The sequence below is a fragment of the Coregonus lavaretus genome (genome assembly GCF_964263955.1).
Source record: "Coregonus lavaretus genome assembly, chromosome: 26".
Classification (NCBI taxonomy): Eukaryota; Metazoa; Chordata; class Actinopteri; order Salmoniformes; family Salmonidae; genus Coregonus; species Coregonus lavaretus.
In genome coordinates, this window is record NC_140013.1 from 28152320 (window position 1) to 28179490 (window position 27171).

General features: G+C 43.0%; 1 protein-coding gene across 2 annotated transcripts in view; it reads right to left on the reverse strand.

Moving 5' to 3' along the window:
• The window catches only part of LOC311101421 (protein FAM118B-like), a 20239-nt gene extending 1010 nt beyond the window's left edge, over positions 1 to 19229 (reverse strand). Inside the window, exons 1-8 of one of the 2 annotated variants that reach the window (XR_014609924.1) lie at positions 18933 to 19229; positions 11891 to 11995; positions 11383 to 11686; positions 9175 to 9402; positions 2872 to 3000; positions 2407 to 2704; positions 2068 to 2133; positions 675 to 1798 (exon numbers count right to left, since the gene is read on the reverse strand). Coding sequence is in view for 1 of the 2 variants with exons in the window: in XM_084142564.1 (XP_083998690.1) it covers positions 1785 to 1798; positions 2068 to 2133; positions 2407 to 2704; positions 2872 to 3000; positions 9175 to 9402; positions 11383 to 11686; positions 11891 to 11988 (1137 nt within the window). In the remaining variant the exon portion in view is untranslated. Of the gene's footprint in view, positions 1 to 569; positions 1799 to 2067; positions 2134 to 2406; positions 2705 to 2871; positions 3001 to 9174; positions 9403 to 11382; positions 11687 to 11890; positions 11996 to 18932 lie in introns of those variants that run through there. The other variant, XM_084142564.1, reaches the window with a different exon arrangement.
• Positions 19230 to 27171: the final 7942 nt, after the last annotated feature.

Below are 27171 nucleotides of genomic sequence, written 5' to 3' on the forward strand. Positions count from 1 at the left end.
ATGACTGACCATGAAAAACCAAGATTCAACTCTTTGGCCTTAATGCCAAGCGTCACGTCTGTAGGAAACCTGGCACCATCCCTACGGTGAAGCATGGTGGTGGCAGAATCATACTGTGGGGATGTTCTTCAGCGGCAGGGACTGGGAGACTAGTCAGGATCGAGGGAAAGATGAACGGAGCAAAGTACTGTGATAACCTGCTCCAGAGCGCTCAGGACCTGACTCGGGCGAAGGTTCACCTTTAACAACCCTAAGCACACAGCCAAGACAATGCAGGAGTGGCTTTGGGACAAGTCTCTGAATGTCTTTGAGTGGCCCAGACTTGAACCCGATCAAACATCTCTGGAGAGACCTGAAAATAGCTGTGCAGCGACACTCTCCATCCAACCTGACAGAGCTTGAGGATCTGCAGAGAAGAATGGGAGGAACTCCCCAAATACAGGTGTGCCAAGCTTGTAGCGTCATACCCAAGAAGATGCTTCAACAAAGTACTGAGTAAAGGGTCTGAATACTTATGTAAATGTTATTTCATTTGTATTTATTTTTAGGATAAATTATCACCTGTTTTTGCTTTGTCATTATGGGGTATAGTGTGTAGATTGAGGGGAAGAAAACTATTGAATCCATTTTAGAATAAGAATAACAAACTGGAAAGAGTCAAGGGGTCTGAATACTTTCCGAATGCACTGTATGATACCCAAAGGTTTAATTTTTTTTAAATAGCACTTAAATACCTTCACAGATTTCACAAAACATGCAGTATTAATACAAAAGACTTATAAAGGACAGTATACAATCTTTTTTTTTTCAGCACGAGTGGCCAAGTGATTGTTACTTTACAAAGATGCCTCTCCTAACTCAATGGAACGTCACTCTGCTGAACTTGCAGACAAGATTCTCAAAACTTTTAAACATGTTTGCCATACACATGTAACCATCCTTAACTGTATCAATTATTGCTTCACAGATTGAACACTGAATTTGCTGCTTTCAAGTTAGCATTGAATACTGGCTTGTGTTATTTTCAGAGTCTACATGGTTAACACCTATTGATGCTGTATGCTTTGAGACTTGACAGTTTTATAAGAGGACGGCATTGTTGATCCTAAAGGGGGGAGGATGGGAAGAGCTGTGTACTGTATAGTATGTGGATCAGAGGAGGCTGGTCTATAGGAGGACAGGCTCATTAATGTCTGGAATAAATGGAACGGTATCAAACATATGGAAACCACGTTGGACTCGGTTCCATTCAAGCCATTATAATGAGCCCGTCCACCTCTGATGTGGATGTGTTGTGCTGCATTTTCGCCACGCCTGCTTCTCTTCAAACTCAAGGAGTCTTTAGCATATCTAGGTCCTCAGTACTGTCCACTGGACTAACTGACTACATCCATTCAGGACAGGATTCATTTCCAAATTATGTTGATTGAGAAACCAGATCAGGGACCTGTCCTTATGTCATCCATCAGTCTTCCATTGCCCTTTCCAACATCCTATTCCAGATGCCAGGGTGTAGGGAAACATTTAAATTGGGTTGCCAGGGTGTACAGCTGCTTTAAGTTTACTTTCCTGTTAGCTCCTTGGCTGGGTCTTTCCCTTTGTCATGACAACCGGTCCAGAAGAAAATAAAAACAATAAGCGGGTGACTAGAGAGTAGTAACATGGGTCTCTTCTGGCCCATATCTGCCTGGAGGAGTTGTAGTAGTAGATCCAATGAAACCAGACCTGAACTCTGAAGGAACTGTGGATGAAAATGACTGATACTCCCGCTTGTTTTGTGCCTGTCAAGAAGGATAGTCTGGGCAGAAGGAGAACAGGTAAAATACAAGGACCAACAACTGTATATTACCACGGACTGCCATGCATTACAGGTAAGCCAGTTGTGTGTAGGGGGTATGAATTCCAATGCAGTTTTCGCTTATGAAAAGCCTGGATATAAGCTTAATAAAAATGTATATTCTAAAAGCATGCAGGGGAAAACTGGTTCTAAGATGGGAGGATGAAGTGGATTTTGGGAAATGCCTCTCGCATGCGAGCACTGACAAAAGAGACACAGACAATCCTAACCTTGAAGGAGGCTTTTCTGTGAATGAAAGCCATTCTGGGTTTCCTGTTCTTCTTGGGAGGGAGATCCTATGAAAATCAATGAAATCAACAGATTAACAATAAATAATAGTGAGAGCAAACAAAGGAGCACCTCATGTTTAAACACAGGCAAATGTAACTCGGCTCACTAAAATAGAAATCCACAGTAGCATCACCGTAACATAAGAGCCCTAAATAGATAGTTTTATGATTTACACAAACATACCACCAAATAATAAGTGATCTATTGTAGGAAATGGATACAGTATGATTACTAAACATACAGTGAGAGAGTAATTTAACTGAAACTGGCTTCCTTACCCCAGCCGTTAGTGACAGCGTCGCGGTTGCAGATCTCGTTGGCCAGCCGTTCAAAGTACTCGGGCAGGTCGGAATACTCGTTGCCGTAGGAGATTACCTTGATACCCTTGTCCAGCATGTTGTCCCGCAGCTTCTTGAACTCTCCCACGTCCTCGCGCCGCACCAGCATGAAGTGCTCCAGGTCCGACTTGTGTTTGACCGCCTCCAGGAACAGAGCCTGGAAGGTGGTGTCGTCCACCGTGCGCCCACAGCCCAGGAACACAAACGACTTGGTCTCATACAGTTTCTGGATCTCCCTCTGTCAAACCAATGGAGTTCAGTTTGCATTAAGACACTGACAGAATTGACTTTTCTACAATTTAACACAATGCGATGGGTCTTAAATTGGTTGAAAAAATGTTAACTGCTAAGTGCTGAAACATTTCCAGGGAATCATTTAGAAAGGCTGCCTGTCTCAATGCTCACCATGACCTCAGTGTTCCTCAGTACATTCTGGTAGCCAGCAGGGTGCAGTACAATACCGCTGGGATTCGTGTAAACACCGTGAATGTGCAAAACACTCAGACTTCTCTTCCCCTGAGCCCACTCCAGGACCTACACACACACACATTTCACAGTCCATCACACCAAATCCTGTTCTCACTGGGTAGGGAGTAACACCGCTAATGTCAGACAGGGATCTTAGTCCTGATGGAGACTGCATAAATACCGCACCTGAAGGTCAATATCGCAGGCTTAATACATAGATACATGTGAATCATTTAAAAAGATAGTCAATTATTTTAATGCATCTACATAAATAACAATCCATGTTGGGTCCCTGCTAAGGTAAGGGATAGTGTTCATAAGTTCTGCTTAAGGAAAAATCTATTTGTCATGTTAGTTCCTATTTCTGATCAAATACCATTATTGATTAATCCATAAATGTTAAGAACAGTTGGATGAACTTTGAACTCACCATATGCTAACTACATCCTACTTCTGTCAGAGACAAAATACCTTCACAGGTCAATGCATTGACCATTTTGTCTAGTTTAAAGACATTTGTTGGGCTTTGAATCAAATACTTTCCCTTGAATTCACCTTCAATAAGCCTTAAACAATGTTTTATGTGTAAGAGCATTCCCTGTGCTGTGAGCCTAAACCTGTGATAGTAGTATAGTTAAACTGTCATGCCCTCAGTCTTTCATAGACAACTTCCCCTAACAGCTCTGATGGCATCTTAAGGTCACATGGGGCCAAAGCCTATGTTCCAATGTCCACACTTGCATACCACTTAGAATACATGCCCAATATATTGCTTCCATAGATATGACAAATGTAAAACATTTAACGTTTAAACTGCAATTGTTTTTATCCTTTAAAACATTCTGGAAAAAAATCATTAAAATGACATGTGAATTACAATGCAGATCTGGTCCAATGCGGTTCCATCTACCATTGGCTACCAGACGGCGCTCACGTTACTGCTGTGCCCAACCCACTAAGCAACAAATGGTAGTTAATGTCATTTTTAGGTTCTCTGCTGTGTGCCTCTCCTCCATGTTCTCAGTGGTCAGCACATGTGACATAATGTCCCACTGCTCATCAATGTGATGGCTCATTGCAGTGATGTATGACAGCGTGTTCATAGACGTCCAACAATCTGTTGTTAATGCCACTTATGGGGTGTCTGAGAGCTCACACTTCATACTTGCAGAGCAATCATTGTACAATTTCTCCATCCAGGCTGTCTGGTTCTCGATATGCCATCAGGGCATTGAAGCGGACATCCTCTACCATTGACAATGGCTGCATATCAACTGCAATCATTTCTGTAATCAGGGCTCTTTTTTTCTCACTCTGTCCCTTATTGCACTTCTTTGGCGTGAAGAGCCTGTCTAATGTCTGTTGTTGGGGTCCTGCGCTACTGCCAGCAACGGTTCAAATGGTTAAGCATTGCACCTGTACTGCAGCTCAATTCCACCTCGCAAAGTTTGCATTTCACCACCTTCTCATTTCACTTCTCATCTCAAAGTATTGCCATACATGACTTCACGGTTGTTGCGTTCCTGTCTCACTCTGCCATTTTTCCAACAGTTAATGACTATGACGTGCGGAGTGCTTTATATCTGTGGCAAATAATTTCAAAGATACACATCTCCTACGAACATTACAGCATTGTTGTGTTAGGTATTTAAAAAAAATAAAAATAAATGATGATTGGGACCTGTTTGTGGTAGTTTTGTGATAACTCCACTGATATTTTCTAAACGATAATCCCAATTTCATTTAAACGTTCATGCTTCATAGTGAAGTGGTATGCTAGTGTAGCTTCTGCAACAGAGCCTAGATCTGCATTACCTAACTAATACACTACATGACCAAAAGTATATGGACACCCCTTCAAATTAGAGAATTTGCTATTTCAGCCACACCCGTTGCTGACAGGTGTATAAAATCGAGCACACAGCCATGCAATCTCCATAGACAAACATTGGCAGTAGAATGGCCCGTACTAAAGAGCTTAGTGACTTTCAATGTGACACTGTCATAGGATGCCACCTTTCCAACAAGTCAGTTTGTCAAATTTCTGCCCTGCTAGAGCTGCCCGTTCAACTGTTCGTGCTGTTATTGTGAAGTGGAAACATCTAGGGGCAACAACGGCTCAGCCGCTAAGTGGTAGGCCACACAAGCTTACAGAACGGGACCGCCGAGTGCTGAAGCGTGTAAAAATCGTCTGTCCTCGGTTGCAACACTCACTACAGAGTTCCAAACTGGAGTTATTCACTGCGTTAGCACACTCAGCCAACCCTGATGTTCTAGCAGTGTCTGAATCCTGGCTTAGGAAGGCCACCAAAGATTCTGAAATGTCCATTCCCAACTACAACATTTTCCGTCTAGATAGAACTGCCAAAGGGTGCGGAGTTGCAATCTACTGTAGAGATAGCCTGCAGAGCTCTATCGTACTATCCAGGTCTGTGCCCAAACAGTTTGAGCTTCTTCTTCTAAATATCCACCTCTCTCTCACTGTTGTCGCTTGCTACAGACCCCCCTCAGCCCCCAGCTGTGCCCTGAACACCATATGTGAATTGATTGCCCCCCATCTATCCTCAGAGTTCGTATTGCTTGGTGACCTAAACTGGGACACCCCGGCCGTCCTACAATCTAAACTAGATGCCCTCAATCTCACACAAATTATCAAGGAACCTACCAGGTACAACCCTAAATCCATTAACATGGGCACCCTCATAGATATCATCCTGACTAATTTACCCTCTAAATACACCTCCGCTGTCTTCAACCAGGATCTCAGCGATCATTGCCTGCGTCCGCAATGGGTCCGCGGTCATACGACCACCCCTCATCACTGTCAAATGCTCCCTAAAACACCTTTTTGACATTTTAGTCATTTAGCAGATGCTCTTATCCAGAGCGACTTACAGTTAGTGAGTGCATACATCTTTCTACTGGCCCCCCACTTCAGCGAGCAGGCCTTTCTAATTGACCTGGCCTGGGTATCCTGGATGGAAATTGACCTCATTCCGTCAGTAGAGGATGCCTGGTTGTTCTTTAAAAGTGCTTTCCTCTCCATCTTAAATAAGCATGCCCCATTCAAAAAATTCAGAACTAAGAACAGATATAGCCCCTGGTTCACCCCAGACTTGACTGACATTGACCAGCACAAAAACATCCTGTGGCATACGGCATTAGCATCGAACAGCCCCCGCGATACGCAACTTTTCAGGGAAGTCAGGAACCAATATACACAATCCATTTGGAAAGCAAAGGCTAGCTTTTTCAAACAGAAATTTGCATCATGTAGCACTAACTCCAAAAAGTTTTGGGACACTAAAGTCCATGGAGAATAAGAGCACCTCCTCCCAGCTGCCCACGGCACTGAGGCTAGGAAACACTGTCATTACCGATAAATCTACGATAATCGAAAATTTCAACAAGCATTTTGCTACGGCTGGCCATGCTTTCCACCTGGCTACCCCTACCCCTACCCCAGCCACCAGCTCTGCATCCTCCGCTGCAACTTGCCCATGCCCCCCCCCCCCCGCTTCTCCTTCACCCAAATTCAGAAGACAGCTGATGTCATGAAAGAGCTGCAAGATTCGGGACCCCTACAAATCAGCTGGGTTAGAAATTGTCGCAACCCCTATCACCAGCCTGTTCAACCTCTTTTTCGTATAGTCTGAGATCCCCAGAGATTGGAAAGCTGCCGCGGTCATCCCCCTCTTCAAAGGGGGTGACACTCTAGATCCAAGCTGTTACAGATCTATATCCAACCTGCCCTGCGTTTCGAAAGTATTTGAAAGCCAAGTTAACAATCAGATCACCAACCATTTAGAATCCCACTGTACCTTCTCCGCTATGCAATCTGGTTTTCGAGCTGGTCATGGGTGTACCTCAGCCACGCTCAAGGTCCTAAACGATATAATAACACGTGATTGATAAAAGACAGTACTGTGCAGCCGTCTTCATTGACCTGGCCAAGGCTTTTGACTCTGTCAATCACCGCATTCTTATTGGCAGACTAAATAGCCTTGGTTTCTCAAATGACTGCCTCGCCTGGTTCACCAACTACTTCTCAGATAGAGTTCAATGTGTCAAATCGGAGGGCCTGTTGTCTGGACCTCTGGCAGTCTATGGGGGTGCCACAGGGTTCAATTCTTGGGCAGACTATTCTCTGTGTATATCAATGATGTCGCCCTTGCTGCTGGTGACTCTCAGATCCACCTCTACGCAGACGACACCATTTTGTATACATCTGGCCCTTCATTGGACACTGTGTTAACGAACCTCCAAACGAGCTTCAATGCCATACAACACTCCTTCCGTGGCCTCCAACTGCTCTTAAACGCTAGTAAAACTAAATGCATGCTCTTCAATCGAACGCTGCTTGCACCCGCCTGCCGAATGCTGCCTATGACCCCAAGAACACCATCCCCACCGTCAAACATGGAGGTGGAAACATTATGCTTTGGGGGTGTTTTTCTGCTAAGGGGACAGGACAACTTCACCGCATCAAAGGGACGATGGACGGGGCCATGTACCGTCAAATCTTGGGTGAGAACCTCCTTCCCTCAGCCAGGGCATTGAAAATGGGTTGTGGATGGGTATTCCAGCATAACAATGACCCAAAACACACGGACAAGGCAACAAAGGAGTGGCTCAAGAAGAAGCACATTAAGGTCCTGGAGTGGCCTAGCCAGTCTCCAGACCTTAATCCCATAGAAGACCTGTGGAGGGAGCTGAAGGTTTGAGGTGCCAAACGTCAGCCTCGAAACCTTAATGACTTGGAGAAGATCTGCAAAGAGGAGTGGAACAAAATCCCTCCTGAGATGTGTGCAAACCTGGTGGCCAACTACAAGAAACGTCTGACCTCTGTGATTGCCAACAAGGGTTTTGCCACCAAGTACTAAGTCATGTTTTGCAGAGGGGTCAAATACTTATTTCCCTCATTAAAATGCTAATCAATTTATAACATTTTTGACATGGGTTTTTCTGGATTTTTTTGTTGTTATTCTGTCTCTCACTGTTCAAATAAACCTACCATTAAAATTATAGACTGATCATGTCTTTGTCAGTGGGCAAACGTACAAAATCAGCAGGGGATCAAATACTTTTTTCCCTCACTGTAGATTTTCTATTGTGTTATTGACTGTACATTTTGTTTATTCCATATGTAACTCTGTGTTGTTGTTTTTTCCGCACTGCTTTGCTTTATCTTGGCCAGGTCGCAGTTGTAAATGAGAACTTGTTCTCAACTGGCTTACCTGGTTAAATAAAGGTTAAATTAAATTTAAAAAAACTACCTCTGGAAGCAACGTCAGCACAAGAACTGTTAGTCTGGAGCTTCATGAAATAGGTTTCCATGGCCGAGCAGCCGCACAAAAGCCTAAGATCACCATGCGCAATACGAAGCGTTGGCTGGAGTGGTGTAAAGCTCGCCGCCATTGGACTCTGGAGCAGTGGAAATGCGTTCTCTGGAGTGATTAATCACGCTTCACCATTTGGATGTCCGACGGACGAATCTGGGTTTGGCGGATGCCAGGAGAACGCTACCTGCCCCAATGCAGTGCCAACTGTAAAGTTTGGTGGAGGGGGAATAATGGTCTGGGGCTGTTTTTCCATGGTTCGGGCTAGGACCCTTAGTTCCAGTGAAGGGAAATCTTAACGCTACAGTATACAATTACATACTAGACGATTATGTGCTTCCAACTTTGTGGCAACAGTTTGGGGAAGGCCCTTTCCTGTTTCAGCATGACAATGCACCCGTGCACAAAGTGAGGTCCATACAGAAATGGTTTGTCGAGATCGGTGTGGAAGAACTTGTCTGGCCTGCACAGAGCCCAGACCTCAACCCCTTCGAACACCTTTGGGATGAATTTGAAAGCAGACTACGAGCCAGGCCTAATCAGCCAACATCAGTGCCGACCTCAGTAATGCTCGTGGCTGAATGGAAGTAAGTCCCCGCAGCAATGTTCCAACATAGTGGAAAGCCTTCTCAGAAGAGTGGAGGCTGTTATAGCAGCAAAGGGGGGGACCAACTCCATATCAATGCCCATGATTTTGCAATGAGATGTTCGACGAGCAGGTGTCCACATACCTTTGGTCATATAGTGTATTTTCCGGCAAATCCCGAATTGGCATCCATCTATATAAACTGTTATTTCAGTGAAAGTCAGTTATGCACACACAATTTAGAATTTGGCCCTAATGAGCACACAAGGCCATGACTACAGAGATATTTCTAAAGGGAAAAGGATTTGTTTTTACCTTCTTCTCGTCGGTGAGGTCCAGAGACTCCAGCTTCGATCCCTGGTGGGCTGCGTAGATCTCCAGCAGGTTGTCAAAGTTGGTGGTGAGGACCAGCGCTCCGCTCTCCATCAGCTGTAGTACGGATCGGAGAAGGTGCTTCCCCGCGTTCTCCATCTTACACTCCAGATCGTCAAACACCTCGTACAAACAGTCCTTGAAGAAGGTGGACCGCACGTTGCCTGTTCTCTGCAATGATAGGGCAGGAGCACAATGAATAGGGGTTAGTGGGTGTGTATTGTTTATACAGATTATACTGCTGGTAATTAACTACTAGAGGGAGACATTTTATAAAAGTATTTTCTGTTTTTTAAAGGTACAATAAAGTGTTTATGACTGGTTGTTATAGTCATGTAAATGAAAGGTGATTTATTTATTTTTTATCAGTAGCAGTGGCATGTAAACAGTTGCTGTAGACGGTGAGCCTAATGGCTATGGAGCAGAGAGTTGGGGGGCAGGCTGTTTGAGTAGCCATGAGATTATGGCCGTCTAATGGATAAATCTCATTACTCAGAGCTACGCAGAACGCACATTCTACCTGGCAGTGGCTGTAGGAAAACAAAGGAGAAGGGCTGGCCCGCTATGAATAGCACTGTCGAGGTGAGCTTAGCACACACAGCACAAGCGAGCTGCCTGGCTGACTGCTGGACTGTCCAGAGATTAGAGATCTAGTGGGCTCATTAACTAACAGGATCCCTTTTCACAGGAAGGAAGTCATTATCACCAAGAGCAAGCATCTAGCTCCCCACTCACCCTGCTGTTGACTTCAGCACTGAACGCATTCTCCTTTTGTTTGAGGACTTATGTAATTACCAAATACTGTAAAAGTAGTACCATGCTCTGATCCTGAGATTGATATAGCCTAGGATTTGACACTAAAGTTGAGTTGTTTTCAACAAATCTAATCCTAAACAGGGAAAGTTGTAATATAATTGCCTTTAGCATTTTGCCTAGGTCATTCAACGACAGCATGAAAGGATTTAGGTCACAAACACGCTGAGTAACCTTCAGATTAGGCTCATTAACCGACATTACGTGCCAAAACACAGCCCTAATCCACAGTTATATAGATTGTTTGGATTGCTCTTGTTAAAGCACCAATACTATTGGGTTAAACTGCTGTGTCCCACCCGGTATTTGATCCCTTCTTGAGACAAGGGACACTCCCTTCTCGCAGAAGCCTTGGTTCTCTTCAGCTGTTCTGTGAAAAAGCACCCACTGGTTGAATGAAATTACGTTGAACCTACATGAAATAGACGTTGAATTGACGTCTGTGCCTGGTGGGCAACAATGTGACCAAAGATTAAACAAGGCGAAGCAATAACACATTTCTCCTTCTACACTCTACGACAGTCCTCAAGCTACAAGAGTCCTCTTTTCAATGCGTTTCTTTCTCTTTACGCTTTCAGCATATTAGGTTCTACAAAATTTGCTATTCAATAGTTTTATGATCCGCTAAAGTTGCATGCCCCGTACTGATAAGATGCTGAACATGTGCAGATAGCAAGCATTGCTGCGCCACAGGCCTAAGAACAGAAAAATATTTGCCACAGGGTCCATGGCTGTGTAATCACCTGATAATTATGTCTCCTATTGTGAGCTATTTAGTCTGGTGGGGCGCTCTGTTATTCAGAGGCTAAATGGAAACCTTGGCTGGGACCGGTGTTCCCGGATTCACATTACTGCGTGATTACATTTTTTTTTTTTAAGGCAGTCCCATTAAAATGTTAAAGCCCCCAAATCCATAGCCAACAGCAACGGGCCTGGGAGGTTATTCACTGGGGGGGATTTCTTCATCAAGCGAATCAAATAACAGGCCTTAAAAGTCCTGTTTAAAATTAGCCTGAGTGCCAGAACTGGTTGAGCCAACTTGTCAGTGGCTTTGAAAACAAGGCATTGAATGATGACGTGTTGTAGTAATCCATCAGTGCTGTACTTTGGTTAGGGCATCACCTTTTATACAGAAACCTGAATCAAATGTTTTAGAATTTAGATAAAACATAGAACTATGCTGACTCCTTGCCTCTGTCATTCCCAGTAGGATTACAAATCCCAATAAAGGAAAATGTACAATTCAAGTCACTGGCGTGTCTCAACCAGCTGGAGACAGTGTGCTGTCCATGTCTGGCTGTCTGTCTGTGCACAGGATTGGGGGAGGGGAAGCCTTACCGGCGAGAGCTTCTGGATGAGGTCATGAGCCACGTGGACTAGGTTCTTGTCCTCCTGCAGGCTCTTCTGAAAACGCCGACTCTCCTCTTCCTCTAGGAGGTCAAAGTCGTTGGCCGCGTCCAACAAGGCCTGGATCAAACCCTTCCAGGAGCGCAACGCAGGGACCTGAGGGGCCACAGCTGAACTCACCCCTGTACCAATAACTAGGACCAGCTCGGGGGCCCGCTTGGTCTTCAGGCTGGGCAGCAGTTTCCTTTGGGGCAGGCAGAGATTGAGTGATGGTTCCATTGATGGTTCCCAAATCCTTAAACAACATGAAGGTTAAACAAATCATGGCAAGTTTACTTGGCTGCTGTTTGAACTCAAACCTAGGCTGAAAAGGTAAAGAATGGGTTTAGGAACAGAAACTAAGAGATAAAGTTCCTGACCAGTCTAATATTAATAATGCATTGGCATATAAACAGGAACTGAGTACTAAATGTAGGCTACTCATATTAGTTTTTGATACCTGGGTTTTTTGGTGTTGGAGTCAACATCCTGAGTATCAGCATGAGCAGGTCGCTTCTCGGTCTTCACAGTCACAACAGAGGCCACAACAGAGGCCATTCGGCTCCTGTAAGAGAACCATGAGATTGAATATACATACAATACCATCAAATCAAAGCAATACCTTAAGTGCAATGCAATCTGGAGTGACCACAGAGAGTCATGATCTCAGTTTAATGTATCATACATAGAACAGCACCCTTACAGGGCAGTAATAACATAACACCAGCAATAACATCTGCTAAATATGTGTATGTGACCAATACAAATTTGATCCCACTGTCCCCTTACTACCAAAGGCAGGGCATCAGATTCACCTTACTCTAGCCTTACATTGAGGAAAATTGATGGGGCTAACCCAGATAAGATTTAAATCACCAAGTACTGTGAGATGCCTAACTATGGGCAATTCCACGGTAACGGAATTAGACTCCCGATTTTTTACTTTAAAATGTATGCCAAACAAAAAACTATTGCTTTCGATGTTTAACAAACCATAAAACTCTATGCACCATGACTACTTTGAACAATTTACACAGTAAAAAAAATCTGCACAGTTTTCCAGTGTGTGTAATATATATATATAATATATATATATATATACATACATACATACATACACACACACACACACACACACATACATACATACACACAGTTGAAGTCAGAAGTTTACATACACCTTAGCCAAATACATTTAAACTCAGTTTTTCACAATTCCTGACATTTAATCCTAGTAAAGATCCCCTGTTTTAGGTCAGTTAGGATCACCACTTTATTTTAAGAATGTGAAATGTCAGGATAATAGTTGAGAGAATGATTTATTTCAGCTTTTATTTCTTTCATCACATTCCCAGTGGGTCAGAAGTTTACATACACTCAATTAGTATTTGGTAGCATTGCCTTTAAATTGTTTAACTTGGGTCAAACGTTTCGGGTAGCCTTCCACAAGCTTCCCACAATAACTTGGGTGAATTTTGGCCCATTCCTCCTGACAGAGCTGGTGTAACTGAGTCAGGTTTGTTGACCTCCTTGCTCGCACACGTTTTTTCAGTTCTGCCCACAAATGTTCTATAGGATTGAGGTAAGGGCTTTGTGATGGATGGCCACTCCAATACCTTGACTTTGTTGTCCTTAAGCCATTTTGCCACAACTTTGGAAGTATGCTTGGGGTCATTGTCTATTTGGGAGACCCATTTGCCACCAAGCTTTAACTTCCTGATTGATGTCTTGAGATGTTGCTTCAATATACAGTGGGGGAAAAAAGTATTTAGTCAGCCACCAATTGTGCAAGTTCTCCCACTTAAAAAGATGAGAGAGGCCTGTAATTTTCATCATAGGTACACGTCAATGATGACAGACAAAATGAGAAGAAAATAAATCCAGAAAATCACATTGTAGGATTTTTTATGAATTTATTTGCAAATTATGGTGGAAAATAAGTATTTGGTCAATAACAAAAGTTTCTCAATACTTTGTTATATACCCTTTGTTGGCAATGACACAGGTCAAACGTTTTCTGTAAGTCTTCACAAGGTTTTCACACACTGTTGCTAGTATTTTGGCCCATTCCTCCATGCAGATCTCCTCTAGAGCAGTGATGTTTTGGGGCTGTCGCTGGGCAACACGGACTTTCAACTCCCTCCAAAGATTTTCTATGGGGTTGAGATCTGGAGACTGGCTAGGCCACTCCAGGACCTTGAAATGCTTCTTACGAAGCCACTCCTTCGTTGCCCGGGCGGTGTGTTTGGGATCATTGTCATGCTGAAAGACCCAGCCACGTTTCATCTTCAATGCCCTTGCTGATGGAAGGAGGTTTTCACTCAAAATCTCACGATACATGGCCCCATTCATTCTTTCCTTTACACGGATCAGTCGTCCTGGTCCCTTTGCAGAAAAACAGCCCCAAAGCATGATGTTTCCACCCCCATGCTTCACAGTAGGTATGATGTTCTTTGGATGCAACTCAGCATTCTTTGTCCTCCAAACACAACGAGTTGAGTTTTTACCAAAAAGTTCTACTTTGGTTTCATCTGACCATATGACATTCTCCCAATCCTCTTCTGGATCATCCAAATGCACTCTAGCAAACTTCAGACGGGCCTGGACATGGCTTGAGCAGGGGGACACGTCTGGCACTGCAGGATTTGAGTCCCTGGCGGCGTAGTGTGTTACTGATGGTAGGCTTTGTTACTTTGGTCCCAGCTCTCTGCAGGTCATTCACTAGGTCCCCCCGTGTGGTTCTGGGATTTTTGCTCACCGTTCTTGTGATCATTTTGACCCCACGGGGTGAGATCTTGCGTGGAGCCCCAGATCGAGGGAGATTATCAGTCGTCTTGTATGTCTTCCATTTCCTAATAATTGCTCCCACAGTTGATTTCTTCAAACCAAGCTGCTTACCTATTGCAGATTCAGTCTTCCCAGCCTGGTGCAGGTCTACAATTTTGTTTCTGGTGTCCTTTGACAGCTCTTTGGTCTTGGCCATAGTGGAGTTTGGAGTGTGACTGAGGTTGTGGACAGGTGTCTTTTATACTGATAACAAGTTCAAACAGGTGCCATTAATACAGGTAACGAGTGGAGGACAGAGGAGCCTCTTAAAGAAGAAGTTACAGGTCTGTGAGAGCCAGAAATCTGGCTTGTTTGTAGGTGACCAAATACTTATTTTCCACCATAATTTGCAAATAAATTCATTAAAAATCCTACAATGTGATTTTCTGGATTTCTTTTCCTCATTTTGTCTGTCATAGTTGACGTGTACCTATGATGAAAATTACAGGCCTCTCATCTTTTTAAGTGGGAGAACATGCACAATTGGTGGCTGACTAAATACTTTTTTCCCCCACTGTATCCACATAATTTTCCTTCGTCATGATGCCATCTATTTTGTGAAGTGCACCAGTCCCTCCTGCAGCAAAGCAACCCCACAGCATGATGCTGCCACCCCCGTGCTTCACGGTTGGGATGGTGTTCTTCGGCTTGCAAGCAACCCCCTTTTTCTTTCAAACATAACGATGGTCATTAAGGCCAAACAGTTCTATTTTTGTTTCATCAGACCAGAGGACATTTCTCCAAAAAGTACGATCTTTGTCCCCATGTGCAGTTGCAAACCGTAGTCTGGCTTTTTTGTGGCGGTTTTGGAGCAGTGGCTGCTTCCTTGCAAGAACACCATCCCCACCGTCAAACATGGAGGTGGAAACATATTATGCTTTGGGGGTGTTTTTCTGCTAAGGGGACAGGACAACTTCACCGCATCAAAAGGGACGATGGACGGGGCCATGTACCGTCAAATCTTGGGTGAGAACCTCCGTCCCTCAGCCAGGGTATTGAAAATGGGTCGTGGATGGGTATTCCAGCATGACAATGATCCAAAACACACGGAAAAGGCAACAAAGGAGTGGCTCAAGAAGAAGCACATTAAGGTCCTGGAGTGGCCTAGCAAGTCTCCAGACCTTAATCCCATAGAAAATCTGTGGAGGGAGCTGAAGGTTCGAGTTGCCAAACACCAGGCTCGAAACCTTAATGACTTGGAGAAGATCTGCAAAGAGGAGTGGGACAAAATCCCTCCTGAGATGTGTGCAAACCTGGTGGCCAACTACAAGAAACATCTCACCTCTGTGATTGCCAACAAGGGTTTTGCCACTAAGTAGGTAGCTTAGTGGTTAAGAGCGTTGTGCCAGTAACCAAAAGGTCGCTGGTTCTAATCCCCGAGCCAACTAGGTGAAAAATCTGTCGATGTGCACCTGAGCAAGGCACTTAACACTAATTGCTCCTGTAAGTCGCTCTGGATAAGAGCGTCTGCTAAATGACTAAAATGTAAATGTAAGTACTAAGTCATGTTTTGCAGAGGGGTCAAATTTCCCTCATTCAAATGCAAATCAATTTAACATTTTTTACGTGTTTTTTCTGGATTTTTTTGTTGTTATTCTGTCTCTCACTGTTCAAATAAACCTACCATTAAAATTATAGACTGATCATTTGTCAGTGGGCAAACGTACAAAATCAGCAGGGGATCAAATACTTGTTTCCCTCACTGTAGATACTTTTGTACCTGTTTCCTCCAGCATCTTCACAAGGTCCTTTGCTGTTGTTCTGGGATTGATTTGCACTTTTCGCACCAAAGTATGCTAATCTCTAGGAGACAGAACGCGTCTCCTTCCTGAGCGGTATGACGGCTGCGTGGTCCCATGGTGTTTATACTTGCGTACTATTGTTTGTACAGTTGAACATGGTACCTTCAGGCGTTTGGAAATTGTCCCCAAGGATGAACCAGAGTTGTGGACGTCTACATATTTTTTTCTGAGGTCTTGGCTGATTTCTTTTGATTTTCCCATGATGTCAAGCAAAGAGGCACTGAGTTTGAAGGTAAGCCTTGAAATACATCCACAGGTACACCTCCAATTGACTCAAATGATGTCAATTTGCCTATCAGAAGCTTCTAAAGCCATTACATCATTTTCTGGAATTTTCCAAGCTGTTTAAAGGCACAGTCAACTTAGTGTATGTAAACGTCTAACCCACTGGAATTGTGATACAGTGAATTATTAGTGAAATAATCTGTCTGTAAACAATTGTTGGAAAAATTACTTGTGTCATGCACAAAGTAGATGTCCTAACCGACTTGCCAAAACTATAGTTTGGTTAACAAGAAATTTGTGGTGGTTGAAAAACAAGTTTTAATGACTCCAACCTAAGTGTATGTAAACTTCCATATATATATATATATACACACACACATATATACACACACACTCAGGAAAACTGTGCAGATGCAAAGTTTAGTAAAAGAACGGTAAAATCTCCCTTAGTTTTATTCTGTGTGACCAGACTTTGTATCTGCACAGTTCTTCCTGTAAATTTGTTTTTGTCAAATTTTCAGTGGAAATTGTTAAACGATGTACTATGCAGAAATCGCTCTGCCATTTCCTGGTTGCTAAAGTTCTAATAGTTCGCCTATTTTCAGTTTATGTGACAAAACAAGCAAGTATAGTGTAGACAATCATTGTACCATGTAAACCGCTGTACCATCTAAATATATTTTCCAGAACCAAAAATAGTGAATTTTCAGCTGTTTGAAGCTGGTGTACAAAACCGAAAGTAAAAGACTCAAAATCAAAACGTAAGAACGGGAAGCATAGAAATAGCGCACATAGAACATATCTTATTCTTAAGCCTTTTTCACATTCCCCATAAGCACTCCGTTACGTTGCACCGGATGTCATGCATTTCAATGGAGACGTCCACAGTGGAGCGAAAACGCAACGCCCCCTTGCGGTTGAAGATTCTGTTGCGAGATGGACACCGCATAGTTAAAGACATTTTTTCAACTTTGCCTTGTCTTCAGTCCAGCCAGAGTCAGTCGGAGAACAGGGAGTTACAAAAACTGTGAGACTATGAAAATGTATTTTTCGGTGATGGCTTTATGGGATAGCAAGTAACTTGTAAACAATTACCAATTTCAATAACTAAGTACTATTTTAATACACATTGGTAGTTACGCAAATTATATTTTATGACTGTTGCCTCCCGTTTAAGTTTGTGATGGTAATGACGTTTGTTTTCGATAATTGTTAGGTGGAGGTTGCTAGCTGCAACAGTATCTTCAACCTAGCCTAGCTTTTAGCTAGCTAGCTGCTCTGCAGTGCAAGCTAGCTTGATTTGCAATAAAGTTAAGAGGTAAAAGTAACTAAACAAAACATGTTCTATTATCACCTGAAACAATATTTATCCTCAAATGAAAAGGTAATATCTCCCAAAATAAATGTAATCTCTGAGGAGAGACAGGCTCTCCTCCATCTTGCGTTACAAACACTACACTCACAGATAGAACACAATGAGACAGCTATTTCACCTGATGTATAAATGTGAAGCATCTGTTTGGCGTTCCCACTCACTACCAAATATGGTAGTAGAGGAAGCCCAATTCCCGGCAGTGGGAAAAGATGGAATGAGATGGATTTTGCCCGACATTCTGCTAATTCTCATCGATTAAACATTTGATCTCAATACAATTTTCTGTTCTCAAAACTATAATCTGTTATGAACAGAGTGGACTAAGTTTTGTAGACTTTACTCTTCGCCAAAGTTTTAAAAAATGGCGTTGTTTAGGAGTGCAAAGGCAAATTGAGTTATTGCACACGCGCACTTCAGAGTTGGCGTTCCCTAACGGAAATATGCGCATGCATGCTTGAACGCTCCAATAGGATCTCGCTAGTTTTTGCTTGTTCTTCCCACTATGACTAATTTGTACCCATTTGAAACGACGGCTGTGGTGTATCTTGGTTTAGTTACACAACTCTTTGTTACAATTGTCTGTTCAGTAGAGGGCAAAACTCCGTGAAGATGACGTATGGCGTAATGAAAAACGTCACGACGTGATTTGGGCATTATACTTGCTTTCAATGAGAATGACAGATCTATAACTTACATTTCTATGTGAATTTAGTCGAGTCGCCCAAAAGGTTACATATTGCAGCATTAAAAGGTAGAACTCAAGTTGTGCATAGAGTTCTATGATTTGTTAAACTTTGACATCTGAATTATCTTCATTTCTTACTTCCAAAGTCGTGCGAGAGGCTTATTTATTGTATCTTTATTGCAATAATAGTATTGGTGCTAAACTAGAATTATAATTTCCTCCTTCTGGAGACATTTCCTTAACTTCAACCATGGAAACATATTTTTTTTAGGTGACGTAATCATTTATGATAGCGAAATTTGAATTTAAAAAATTGACCGTACGACAACGATAAACTAAAGTTAGCTTAGCTGACTGTACAGTACACTTATTTGGCTAAATCGTTACTGGCTAGCTGACGTTAGATAGCTAGCTACTAGCTAAGCAAGTGAAGTGCGCTGTCAGGAAGAACTGGCTAACGTTAGCTAACCAGCTGGCAAAAGTTGTACAGTAGGCTATCTAGAATGACGTTGTAAAGTTGAGCTAGCTAACTAAAGCTGCGAAATAAGACACACTTGCAAGTTAAATTCACACAAGTATTTACACTTACCCTGATAACTCCAACAAGTTGCTTTTTTGGTCGCGTTAAAGTTAGCTGGCGTGCAACTGCGAGTTAAAAATCAGTCTACCGACATATCCTGCTTTAAAAGACGGTATTTGAGATTGTTGTACTTGACATGGCGAAGTCTGGGTGCCTTTTCCTGCTAGATGTTATCCTTAGGAAATCTATTTAGCTATAAACAATTCTCGACTCACATGCAGCTGGAGTGTGTGTTGTAACGAAGATTGAGTTGGACAAGGTATGTTCTCCGCACGCGACTACCACAGAAAGAACAATGAGACAGATATTTCACCGGATGTATAAATGTGAAGCATCCGCTTGGCATTTCCACTCACTGCCAAATATGGTAGTGAAGGAATCCCACTGGCCGGCAGTGGGAGAAGATGGAACGTGATGGATTTTGGCCGGTATTCTGCACATTTAAATCGCGTTGTTTAGGAGTGCAAAGACAAATTGAGTTATTGCACACGCGCACTCACAGAGTAGGCATTCCCTAACGGAAATATGCAGATGATGCTAGAACGCGCCAATAGGATCTAGCTAGGCTCTGACCACATCATTGTTTGTTCTGCCCACTATCATTCATTTGAACGACAGGCTGTGGTCTATCTTGGTTTAGTTGTAAAAATATTAGCTACTACTGTAAATCCCACTACTGTGGGTTTTACGGCAGACTACAACCTACAAAAGGTGTATTACCGCCACTAACTGGAAAGGGTAAAAAAAAACTATGTAAAAATAAAACCCATACCTGATAGGGAAAACTAACTTAATCCACCCAAAATAAAACAATAAAAAACCACATTGACAAAACCAAAACCCCCACTTCTTCCTTCCTTCAAATCTCCATATCTCCCTTCTCAGGCTCTATGACCTGAGAGGGTGGTACGGCTTGTGACAATACACCATGCAACTCCTCCGCCGAGAAGTCTTTCAGTCCCAGGAACCGTTCGCCGCATCCACAATGATATCTATTTTCCTGGACTTCCTCTCCACCATGGCAGTGCCATTAATCACCATATCCATAAAGGCCACAAAGTCCACCTTCTTAACATATCTGGGTCCTGCTGTTGAAAGGCAACCCCTGCAGCCTTCAGTGAAGGCCTATCCACCACCATGGACTCTTCAGGAGCAACAATCGAACCCTCAACCCTTTTAACAGCCACTGCATATGAAATGCTCTGGACAGCCCTGACTTTAATATTTTCTACAACTTGAACACCTCGGCTTCTCCCTTCTGCAAACACTTGACAAATGTCCAAAAGCTTTACAATGATCACACTGCATTGGTCTTGGAACAAATGCTCTGACTATGTAGTTTATATATCCCAACTGCACTTGAGTAGGGAGAGACTCCATATAAAAAAACGAAAGAACAGATAGACTCTTCACTTTTTCTTCATTCACCACACGATTCATCCGATGAGCATCAATCACTCCAGGAATATTTTTAATCTCTGCAACATCGACTTCCCACGAAACACCAGATATTACCGCCTTTAGGGTTAACCTGTTCCGAAGAGACACACAGGACACATCAAACTTCTCAAATCTGGTGAGACAACACACGTTCCTTCTGATCCTCAGAAGAACAAAAAATCTAAACAAGCCCGCCTCTCGTGATCCCCACAGCCTTCACTTTACCCAGCACTCTCCCCACCAGTTTGGATATATCAAATGGATTCTTCAAAATTGGTAATCCATGTGTTATTTCATAGTTTTGATGTCTTCACTATTATTCTACAATGTAGAAAATAGTAAAAAGAAAAACCCTGGAATGAGTAGGTGTGTCCAAACGTTTGACTGGTACTGTATATCCATACTATCAATAACGAAATTTAAATGAAACCAAATCAGCCTGCTTTAAAAAAAATATGTAATCTAATCAGGTCCCTACACAGGCTCAGAAGGATCCTTTGAGGGCGGGCCATTTTCTGCCGACAGTAGTCCTTGCAGTGCTTCTGCCGTGAAGTCTTGGAGGCCAAAAAACTTCTCGGCTGCAGATAATGATGTCCAACTTCTTGGACACTTGTGCAGTTACAATTAATAACTGTGGCTACAAAAGCCACCTTGCTCACAATATGTGTATCCATATCACTTGATTGACGTATACAGGTAAAAGTCAGTAAATTAGAATATTTTGAAAAACTTGATTTATTTCAGTAATTGCATTCAAAAGGTGTAACTTGTACATTATATTTATTCATTGCACACAGACTGATGCATTCAAATGTTTATTTCATTTAATTTTGATGATTTGAAGTGGCAACAAATGAAAATCCTAAATTCCGTGTGTCATAAAATTAGAATATTACTTAAGGCTAATACAAAAAAGGGATTTTTTAGAAATGTTGGCCAACTGAAAAGTATGAAAATGAAAAATATGAGCATGTACAATACTCAATACTTGGTTGGAGCTCCTTTTGCCTCAATTACTGCATTAATGCGGCGTGGCATGGAGTCGATGAGTTTCTGGCACTGCTCAGGTGTTATGAGAGCCCAGGTTGCTCTGATAGTGGCCTTCAACTCTTCTGCGTTGTTGGGTCTGGCATTCTGCATCTTCCTTTTCACAATACCCCACAGATTTTCTATGGGGCTAAGGTCAGGGGAGTTGGCTGGCCAATTTAGAACAGAAATACCATGGTCCGTAAACCAGGCACGGGTAGATTTTGCGCTGTGTGCAGGCGCCAAGTCCTGTTGGAACCTGAAATCTCCATCTCCATAGAGCAGGTCAGCAGCAGGAAGCATGAAGTGCTCTAAAACTTGCTGGTAGACGGCTGCGTTGACCCTTGATCTCAGGAAACAGAGTGGACCGACACCAGCAGATGACATGGCACCCCAAACCATCACTGATGGTGGAAACTTTACACTAGACTTCAGGCAACGTGGATCCTGTGCCTCTCCTGTCTTCCTCCAGACTCTGGGACCTCGATTTCCAAAGGAAATGCAAAATTTGCTTTCGTCAGAAAACATGACTTTAGACCACTCAGCAGCAGTCCAGCTCTTTTTTTCCTTAGCCCAGGTGAGACGCTTTTCGCGCTGTTTCTTGGTCAACAGTGGCTTGACACGAGGTATGCGGCAGTTGAAACCCATGTCTTTCAAGCGTCTCTTGGTGGTGGATCTTGAAGCCCTGACTCCAGCAGCTGTCCACTCCTTGTGAATCTCCCCCACATTTTTGAATGGGTTTTTTTTCACAATCTTGACTAGGGCGCGGTGATTCCTATCGCTTGTACACTTTTTCTGACCACAGTTTTTCCTTCCCTTTGCCTCTCTATTAATGTGTTTGGACACAGAGCTCTGAGAACAGCCAGCCTCTTCTGCAATAACCTTTTGTGTCTTTCCCTCCTTGTGCAATGTGTCGATGGTCGCCTTTTGGACAGCTGTCAAATCTGAAGTCTTCCCCATGTTTGTGTAGGCTTCAGAACTGGACTGAGAGACCATTTAAAGCCCTTTGCAGGTGTTTTGGATCCTTTGCAGGTGTTTTGAGTTACGCCACTTCAAATCATCAAAATTAAATGAAATAAACATTTGAATGCATCAGTCTGTGTGCAATGAATAAATATAATGTACAAGTTACACCTTTTGAATGCAATTACTGAAATAAATCAAGTTTTTCACAATATTCTAATTTACTGACTTTTACCTGTATGCTAACATTTGCAACTGGTTGCGGTGCACCCATCGCCATATCTTCTTCAGCACTGTGGCCTCTTGCCCCTTCAACTCTCTTCAAATCCTCCACATAGGAGATTTGCTGTACAGCCCTGATCCTTGACACCTTAACATCTTTCACCCCAACAGGGCACTCAGCGAATTCGGGAATATGATCCCGACCACAGTTGCAACATTTTACATTCACAGACTCAATAACATATTCCTTCCATCTGCAAACAATTGATACATGGCCAAACTTTTTGCACTTCTTGCATTGCATCGGGTTTTGCACGAATACTCTCACAGGGTATCTTTTATATCTCATCTTTACATACAGTAGGTTGGTAGATACTCTTCATCAAACATCAATAATACATACACTTTGCTCCTTTTTTTCCATTCTCCATACGGGCCAAGCGACGTGCATTAACTACTCCAGGATTTTTTTGCCTAAGATATTGATTATCAATGTCCAATGGGACACTAGAGTTAACACTTTTTACCAGTGCCCTGCTCCGAAAATCAAAGCTGTCCACTTCATGCGTCAATAATTTCGCGAGCCACAATGCACGCTCCTTTTGCTCTTTAGATACACATGATATCAACAACATACCACTCCTGATTACTTTGGCTGCATCCACTTTTCCCAGCACCTTCTTCACCATCCTCGTGACTTCAAAAGGGTTTCCCAAATGAACTTATCCAAAAAACGTACTCAAACAAGCAACAAATCATCAGACTCATTTTCCACAACAATTTTAGCCCTTTTTGTTCCATTCTTGGACTTCATTTTTGTCCACTCATCTTTCTCAGTAACTGTACTTGATGCGCTTTCAGCTTCAAACAACATTTCTGCTTCCGCCATCTCCGAACACCCTCCCCACTGGCTCGCTTCTTCTTCTTCGATGGGGCTTAACGGCGGTTGGCATCCAATGTTAATGGTGCATTATCGCCACCAGCTGGGTGGGGTATTGAATAAGAAACAAAAAAAACATTGCAGGAAAGGGGGAAAACAACATCATACAAAATACAAAATTATACACGTCAACTAACAAAACACATACCACTTCTTCAACGACAGTCCACTCCAAAATACATCCCTACACAGGCTCACGGGTCTGTGATGGCGGAACACCGACAGGATTTATTACACGGCTTCAGCTATGAAATCAAAAGACCCAAAAAACTTTCAGCTGCATTCACAATGATTCCAATTTTCTTAGACTTCTCTCCGCTTATGCTGTACAGTTTACGACCATTGTAATAAATCATACAAAGTCCACCATTTTAACATGTAGCATTTCCCTATCCCTCGGTTGGTGAGAAACCTTCACTGGTCGTGGTGGCTCTACTACCATTGTTCCTACCAATCTTCACACCGCCTCCAGATAGGAGACACGCTGGACACTCCTTACCCTTGCCACCTCATTCTCCTTCACCCTAACAGGGCACTCCAGGAATTCAGGCGCATTTTCACCTCTACAGTTGCAGCATTTCACTTCATCCGGCATACTATACTCTTCCCTTCTGCACACACTTGACACATGACCAAATCTTTTACATTTATGACACTGAAGGGGCTTGTGCACAAAAGCTCTTGCAAGGTATCTCATGAATCCTAACTTTATATGAGAACGGAGAGACTCTTCATCAAATAACACTAGTATAGCTGAAGTTAATTTATTTTCTCCATCCACCATACAGGTCAGTCGACGTGCACCAACCACTCCATCGATGTCTGCAGTAATATTCTCTGCCTTTATTTATTGCGCCACCCGCAGAAATAACCCCCTAGATAGGCGCCCTGCTACGAAAATCCATATAGGAAATATTCCACTCCGATATCTTTTTGAGTCTTCAAACATGCTTCTTCTGCTCCGCAGACACACCAAAAAATCAAAATAAGACCACTTCTTGTGATTCTCACCGACTCCACACTTTCCTCCAACACATTTCAGATTTTCCTAAAAAAGTTAAACCGATTTCCCAACTACCATTGATCCAAAACCCTCACTCCGACTAAAAACGAGTCTAGTGATTTCCTATTTTCCACCACAGCTTTACTTCTCTTGTTTCCCTTTTTCTTAGTCACTGTAACCTACTCATTCTCACTTTCTGTACTATTAGCTTCACCCGACTCACTAGCAGTTTCAAACAAAACCTCAGTTTCCGCCATTTCTCCCTCCTTCTTTTCTCTACCCAACACTTCTGCTTCCGCCATCTCCGAACTTCTTCTTCTTCTTCTTCTTGTCCTTGTTCTTCTTCATTTTTGGGATTGGGTAAGCGTATCGTGTCCAACTTTTAAGGTGCATACACTGCCACCTACTGTACTGGAGTGTGAGGCCAGTCACGGCCTACCTACATTAAATTCTCTTCATTAGTCCTGTTCCTCTAAGAAAGTGAAATAGAGCCCTAGACACCACTTCCCGCCCCTTTCCTCCACCACTACACCACCCAAACCCCGTCCAGCCTCTCTAACCCTTTCACACAATCTCTCCCTATCTATGTCATACAGTTCACAAAATATCAACACATGCTCTACCGTTTCCTCCACTTTCATCAAACAGACCTGTTTCATGTCTTCATATCATCCACAATGTGGCATTCAAACATGTGTGCCCAAACCGTAATCTACTCCACATAACTTCCTCTCTCCTACATCCCATACTCCCCACCTCTTCCTTTACTGACCGACGCACGCAATAAAATTGCCTCCCTTTACTACTAGCATCCCACTCCCTTTGCCAAATATCAAGCCCTTTTGCCCGGTTCAAGGACTTGACTTCCCTGTGGCCCAGCAGGACCTGAATATCTACCCCCTCTCTCCTCACCGCACTCTTAGCCACCACATCAGCCTTCTCATTACTCTCCACAACCACATGGGAGGGAACCCAGCAAAAGCTTACCACCACTCCCATTCTCTCCAATCCCAACAGCACCATCATCTCCACAAATAAGTCTCCCCTTTCTGACCTGCCCGTCGTCACACTACTCAACACAGCAGCCGCATCAGAGCAGATCACCAGTCTGAGTGGTTTCACCTCCTCCACCCATTTCAAATCTATAATCACTGTCTCTCTACATTCTGGAAAGAAGGTGGTAACTTTTTTTACACCCACTTTCCCCCTTACGACCACCCCATGTAATATTAGCTAGATCAGGGATTGAAGTGGGGGCCACAAAAAATCTGAACTCATCATGAGGGGCCGCAGTGGCTCCTCGGTCTGCGTACCCACACATCCATACCCACACATGCAGGAGCCGGCTCTAGTGAAATGTTGTTATCCCCTCCCCCCTTGTGAGCAAAACATTTTTTGCGGCCCCCCTGTTGACAGCAGAGAGAAAAAAAAATATGTTTTAGAGTTAATTTCCTGCAATTATACCCATTATGCCACGGGGTGTAGAGAAAATGTTGCAGTTTTAAAGCAAATTTCCTGCAATTCTACACATTTTGCCATAGGTTGGAGAGAAATGTTTGTAGTTTTTAATATGATCTCTAAGTGAGAGTGACTAACGAAATCAACGGGGGGCCCCGGTTGGTAATTCAACCAATATTACTACAAGTTTAAATAGCTGGCTAGAGTAATTTACCAACCTAAAAATGTTTAGCTGACATGGGCTAATTCAGTGAATGTCAGTGATTGATATAACAAGAGAAAAACTGCTGACACACAACCAAATTTCGAAATTGCACCTTGTGTATTCTACTATTCTAGTGACGATGCAAGGGGGAAATTTGTTTATGCACTGGGATGTCTTCATTTATTTATTTTTATTTTATTTATTTTACCTTTATTTAACTAGGCAAGTCAGTTAAGAACAAATTCTTATTTACAATGACGGCCTACACCGGCCAAACCCGGACGACGCTGGGCCAATTGTGCGCCACCCTATGGGACTCCCAATCACGGCCGGTTGTGATACAGCCTGGAATCAAACCAGGGGGTCTGTAGTGACGCCTCAAGCACTGAGATGCAGTGCCTTGGACCACTGCGCCACTCATGTCTAGTGCAGTTAAATGAGAGCGTTGAATGGAATGTGCTTGGACTAGGCCTATCTATTTTAGAGCTAAATTTAGACGTATCACTTTCAAACACAGTATGCAAATGAAACTACTTATGTCAGATAAACTACTTATCCCCCCCCCCCCCCTATGACCACATGGTATTGCATTGACAGTTGAGCGCTTAGAACATTTTAGATATGTTACTTACTCTGTGTCACTGGTAGTCAACTAGAGAGGGAAACCATGCTATTTACTCACCCTACTGATAAGACGTTTTGTTGCCCACCATAAACTGTTCCCGGACCTGCAATTGTGTGCATCTGTTATATTAAGCAAATCTAAGTTTACTACCACCACCCTGGAGACAGAGACATGCATGTTGCTGAGATTTTGTACTAGCACCATTCTGAAACTAGGAGACTGACCTATGTTGCACAGTATTCTTGGAGTAATTCATTGGGACAGGATCCATAAGAGAGCAAAATGCATTTTCCTCTAATGGAAGAGGTTTCAGCTCTCTCATATGCTCATAGCCACAGCCTGAGAAAAGGCACAGAAAATGGATGA